This window comes from Eurypyga helias, unplaced genomic scaffold (genome assembly GCF_000690775.1).
Source record: "Eurypyga helias isolate BGI_N326 unplaced genomic scaffold, ASM69077v1 scaffold15356, whole genome shotgun sequence".
NCBI lineage: Eukaryota > Metazoa > Chordata > Aves > Eurypygiformes > Eurypygidae > Eurypyga > Eurypyga helias.
The window spans coordinates 1-6,216 of NW_010254784.1; the positions used below are offsets into that span (position 1 = coordinate 1).

General features: G+C 52.2%; 1 protein-coding gene across 1 annotated transcript; it reads right to left on the reverse strand.

Annotated features, from left to right (window-relative positions):
• Positions 1 to 681: 681 nt before the first annotated feature.
• Positions 682 to 6,209, reverse strand: LRRC23 (leucine rich repeat containing 23; the record flags this gene model as incomplete). Its single annotated transcript, XM_010153131.1, has 6 exons — positions 682 to 904; positions 1,489 to 1,625; positions 4,636 to 4,766; positions 4,863 to 5,116; positions 5,964 to 6,076; positions 6,153 to 6,209. Coding segments are annotated over 6 exons (915 nt in total), but the record flags the coding sequence as incomplete, so codon positions are not given.
• Positions 6,210 to 6,216: the final 7 nt, after the last annotated feature.

Consider the following 6,216-nt stretch of genomic DNA (forward strand, 5'->3'; position numbering starts at 1 on the left):
AGGCTGGGAGAGAGCCGGAGTGGGTGTGCAGGATAAACAAGCCCCGTCGCTCCAGGCTCGTTAATTGTTTTTATTCATATCAGAAAACCCTGTAGGATTTTGGGGAGCCCTGAGTCGTACCGCAGAACCCGTAACTCTCCCCTTTTCCCTCTTGGGCCCACTGGGAATAGAGCGTGTGAGCGCGGTGACTACAGAAACACTGCGGTACTCAGGGCAGATTCCAAGAGCATCCCTCCTTTTTTCTCTGAGGGTAAAACGAGGAGAAGGTGGCTCCGCTGTCACTCTCACTTTCCCAGCCTCACGTGTGGCGGGAAGGCACCTCCAAACCTTTACTGGTGCTGGGAATGGGTGTGGAAAACAGTGGTCACTCCATCATATCACCCTGGAGAAATCCTTCCATTTCCTGGAGAAGGAAAGAGGGAGAAGTTAGGTGACTCCACGCCCGACTTCTTTTCGCCGCTCAGTTCTGCCGGCAGGGCTGGGGATGGCAGTAGGGGCGCAACGCCGGCCAACACAAGCCCGCTGCGAAGCCTGGTCCCTGTTTCGGGCTCCTCTGCCCTTGGGACTGACATCCCTCCCCCTTCTCCTCATGTCAGCTGGAGCAGGAGAGGCCGATCGGCATGCCTGAACCTGTCCCTTTCCCTTCACTTCCATCTCCTCCCCGCACCGCACTCTTCTCACCTTTTCTTCTTCCTGCCTTTCCCGACGGATTTCGTTTGCCTCTGCCCGTTCATCTTGCTTAAATATTTCCTTGTCGAGGCGTTGAAGATGTGGCAGCAGGACCAGGACCTCCAGCCGGTAATTGGATTCATTGGAGCATGGGTTGTCCAACAGCACCAGCGCCTGCAGCATGGGGAGGACCTGCAGTTTTGCCACCTCCCGAAGGCTACTGATCCCATTGTTCCTGAAGAAGAGGAAGCACAGAGAGCAGGGGCAAAAGACCCATCCAGGTAGTGAGATCCCTTCGGAACGGTAAGCTAACAGGACAGACAAAGCAAAACTTAGCAGCGTGATGGACTGTAGACCTTAGACCTGTGACCTAAGGTCCAGATCTGTCCGCAGTTCCCCAGACTGAGGGACAAAAAGGATATCTCCTCTGGATTTCTCTGTGCTCAAAGCAGTCCACTGAAGTGACTGATACTGCATCGCCCTGTTCGGCAAATGCCAAGAAGGGCACTTGGAATCATGTCCAGGACATGGAGAACACGCTTAGAGGGATCCAAAGGAGTTATGGCAAGGAATAAAAAGTAGGAGGTGGAGTGTAGGAGTGACTGGAGAGCCAAATCTTTTCTGAGAAAGCCTGGGAAAGGCCCTGACTGTTACACTCATCGATAACTGAGTGCTGAACACCAATTAAGGACGGTCAAGATCAACCCATCCCCATCAGGTCTTCAACTTCCAAAGAAACACAGAAATCCCAAAGATCTCAATGGGCACACAGCCTGATGAAGGGGTCTCTGATCCCCACCCGGAGCAGGGAGGACCCACCGTAGATTGAGGTACTGCAGGCACTTCATGCTACTGCAGAATCCATCCAGGGCCTCCAGCCGGTTGTCACGCAGGTGCAGGGTTGTCAGCTGCCCTAGGCCCTCAAGGCCTTCGAGGCTCCGAATGGCATTCCGGGCCTGAGCACCAGGGAGGCAGGAAGAGAGAAGGGAAAGGGGGACACAAGAGAGGGAACAGCAGTTATTTCTGCCCTTTAAAGCTCTTTCTACCCTTCAGACTCCCTGCCGCTCCTAACACAGCCTTCTCTGAAGCTAGGCCAGGTTGCTCGGTGTCTTGCCTCAGTGGGTTCTAAGTTTTCAGATTCAAGGACCAAAAGTTTGCTGAAAAAGTGTTTCCTGTAGCATTGCTTGGTGACTGAGACAAAACCACAGCACCCCCTTCCCTGGCAGTGCCGAATCTGACTCCCCAAGGCCTCGGAGGGAGGGAAAAGCAGGGACCTGGGCCTGAAATAAGTGTATTTACAGGATGAATAACCTCAGTCACATAGTCCACGTAGTCCAGGGATCTTCCAGTTTCAGCTGCTTCTCTTGTAGGGAAAAATCTGCTCCCAAGAACTCTCCCCTCCTAGAGGAGTAGAAGCAGGCTGTATGCTCCCGAGAGGGGTTGCAGTGGGGTGGGGGTTGTTGGCTGGTTTAATTCTAAGCTTTTCCAGGTACGACTGTTGGAATCCACCCACAGGTGCACCTTCTTGCAACAAATCTGACAATCTTATGGCAGGAAGTTCAAAATTCCCCATTACTGAATTTCATTCACTTCACTGTGCTGTGAGTTTGAGGGGAAATCCTGAAGCTCTGAATTTTAGCAATAGTTCACAGCAGCTTTCAGATGGAAAAGAACACTAAAGGTCTCTGGGCCAGCCCTGGGCTCACCACAGCGTGAGCACCAGTGCTAGGTCAGGCTGCTCATTGCCTTCCGCAGCCACGTCTGGAATATCCCTGGTAGCTATGACTTCCCCACCACCTTCTCCAGCCTGGAGCTGGACAGGGTTTCACTTGGGATTGTGGGTGAGGGCTGCAGTCTCTAAGGACGCAGATACCTGCACGGGAAACCGGGAGAGAGGTGCTGTTGTGCTCTTTGTTCCTCGTTGGTACCCAGGCAGTGATGTGGCCAAGGCTTGAGACTAATGAAAGGGGCACAGGCTGAACTGGTGGGGTAAGAGAGCAGTTTAAGACAGGGACACTCAGGAAAAGGATGTTTTGTAGGGAAGGAGGAGTAATGGAAACCGGACAAGGAAAAGTCTGGACCAGCTGAGCCAGGTAAAGAGGGTAATGCAAGAACAAGAGGAAAGTTGGGGATGTAGCGACGGTTGTGTGAACAGATTTTACAACCAGGAAGGATTAGTAAATTGTACCTTGAAGGAAAAGAGGAGCTGGTGTGGGAAATAGGGCAGGGAGCTCACAGACTACCAGTCTGTACAATGAAGAGCAACCACCCATCACTCTCCCTTTCTTCATTACGGCAGTGTGAATAGTTTTAACTGCTCTGGCCCTACAAGCACTAACAGGACAAATGCAGGATGGTTTTTTTTCCCTAAATCAAAGATCATTCCATATAACTCCTTTAATTAAATGCTGACATCATCACCTTACCTTAGATACCAGTTCTTCACACAGCCGTGCTGCCACCATTTCCTATGGAGAGCTACTATCGTACATTCTCCACGATTCCCTCTCCTCTTCCGCGCACCTGACCTTGCTCCAGCTAGCCCTTGTCACCACTCCTGCACAATGACCAGGAACCAGCACGGCCTTACCCACAGCAGCGATCCTCAGACTGGTGCAAGACGATATGCAGCCAGCTCGTAGTCTTCCTGCCAGCGGGCACAGCTTTTTTAGTGTTAAATTTCATCTGCAACCAAGTCATACATTAACCCAATTTGGTTCGGTTCCTTTAAATTGAACCCTTGGTATTGAACCTTGTCCTTGAGGCATCAGCTTCGTTCACCCATGGCTCAAGTCATACCAAAACCTTTATGCAGAAAGCAAAGCGCTACTGGGAGGGATCCTCCTCCAAAATGATTTGGTGAGCAGGTGGGGACGAGAGGCAAATTCAAGCCCCAAAGATTCCTGAGAAATGAGTCGGTTGTTCTAGTTTTAATAATCGTGTCTCGCAATTTGCCCACTTCATATGTGCAGAAATTTCTCGATCATGCCAGGAAGCTTCTTCAAATATAGGTGTTCTGTTTGCTCCTCTCCCATCACTCACTAAAGTGACTGGTTTACTTGGAAGTTCTGTATGGTACCTAGTGACTTATCTGCTTCATCCCTTCTTCCAGCACCTCTGGTCCTAAAATCTGAATTTTCTAACAGAAAACTGCAGCCAATCTCAGCAAGCAATCTCTTCAGACTTTTCTGCCAGGGAGTCTTGATGAAAAAAAAAACAACCCACAAACATAGTTTTTCAAAGCCTTTGTCATCTTTAATTGCTTTTTAAGAGGTGGTGACTCAGGATACCCATCCAGCCTCCGCAGGCCTTAGCACTGTGTGGTGCGTGGGACCGAGCCATACCTACTTCACTGGCATCTCTAGCAGTACCCGTTCCCTGAAGCAATTGTTTAAGGTATTAGGAAATTGCTTCTCTCTCAGTGTCACTGCAACGTTCAATCAGTGTCTTTATGGGGCAGCTGAAGGTGTGAATCATAAAACTGTGCTGGTTTTAAACCAGTATTTGATTATGTCCCAGGAAAGGAGAAAGGCCTCCCCCTGTTATCCAGAGGAAACCTGTTGCCTTTCCAAAAGACCTCCGGTGGTTCCAGGACACAGGGAACAGGGGCGTGCCTAACGCTGCCAGGAGAGAACACCGCTCTCCCGTAGGATTCCGGGAGGGAAGGATGCGACGCACTGAACGCTGCCAACTCCCTCGCTCTCTGCAGAGCAAATCCCACGCGGCGGCTACTGCCTTCGCGCTGTCTGGGCAGACAGCTAGAAGGAGCTACCCCAAAGAAGCGATTTTGTCTCGGTGGCTCTCTGAAATCTGTTCCTCTCTCGGGACGAGAGGATTGAACTCAACGGGCTATAGCATGAAGATTACGCTGCTTCGAAGGAGGCAGCATCTTCCTTCCACCACGGAGTGAAGGTGCCAGGCTCGGCAGCAGCTCTGTCCTGCTCCCCAGGCTGGCTGATCTCTTACCAGATAGAGGTTCTTGAGTTTGGGAAGACTGAGCCCTGCTGTGCTCTCCAGCTTGTTTTCTCGCAGCTCCAGGATTTGCAGACTGAACAATTGGCCGTGACTCAGGCCCAGCGCTGTCTGGATTTTATTTCCTGCGTGCCAAAGAAGGAAGAAATGCTGAGCGAGTTGATCCCACCCAAAGAGAGCATCCTGTGTGCACGAGAAGGAAGGGAGGTGGTCTGTATCACCTCTCAGGCTGAGGTTGGCTAAGCGGGGGTGAGTAATGCCCTCCACATCCTTGATGCGGTTGCGAGCAAAGCTGATGACCTGGAGGTAGGGCAGCTCCTGCATGCAGGCACTGGTAAGCAGATTCCCATCCACCTTCAGCCAAAGCAGGTGGGTTAGGCTGCTCAGTGGAGACAAATCCTGCAGTTTGTTCTCTGACAAATCCACATACCGCAGGTGAATGAAGCATTTGAGGAGGCCGATGTCTGTCAAGTGCCTGTGGGAAGGAGGATGTGAATAAAACATGCCCCACATTTCCCCCTGCTATCAGCTTTCAGTCTGCTCCTCATCACTACTGGAGGGACGGCATCCTCCTCTCCCACTTCCCTGCTGTCCTTGGAAGCCTTGCTGGAGAGAAGGAGGAAAAAGGCAGGCAGCAGAGACAGCCCAAATACACTATAAACAAGGCTGAATGGTAAGATGGGACCCACTTTCCTGGCTCGGGGAGTACTTCTTCCCATTGAACTGTAGCTGACAGCAGAGGGCAGAACCAGAGCAGAAAAGTCTGTCTGGGCAGCTGGGTCTGTTAGTAGTGGTAATACCACGAATTGTGGGGATGGATTTTCCTAGTAGGAAAAAGATACACATGAGGCTGCTGAAAAACAGTCTTACTGATGCCTGTAGGTTAGGTGTAGGGTTATGTGGGTGTACTGATGGGGTTGAGGCTCCAAACTGTCCCCAGGCCGTTGTGGCACTGTATTTACAAGCACATGCCTTCAAGGTTAGCGGGTAACAGGAGAAATGTTTAATGGGTATTTCTTGAAATGACTACGGGGAGGTCAGCCTGTTCAGGTCCCCCTGGAGACAGCACTCCAGAGGGATGGACGGGCTCCCCTCAATCCGGGGGGACACAGACGTTCCCACCAGTGTGCCTGGCTATGGTGGAGGCAGTCCCCAGCTCAGGGCCAAGGATGGACAAGGTATGGCACAGACTGGAAGCCGGACAGCCACAGGACATGGCCTGGAAACGCTCCTGCCCCAGGTGGTCAGTCACCTTACGGCACGGGGCAGATGCCCGGGGCAGGAGGAGCAGGAGGCCTTCTCCTGGGGCAGGTGTTACTCACTTGCATTTGGCTTCAAACTTCACGTAGGCGTGGGCCAGACCATTGCCGGTCTTACAGAGGAGAGAGAGGCCCTCCTTCAGCATGTCCTGCGTGAGGGGGCAGGGGGCCGGCACCTGGGAGAGAAGGAGAGAGCACAATGGCCGCGCTGGCCTAACCTCAGCCAGAGCGTGCTGCGGCCCCTTCCCTCACCTGTTCTTCCTCCGCCTCCTCCGCCTCCTCTTCCTCTCCCTCCTCCTCTTCCTCTCCCTCCTCC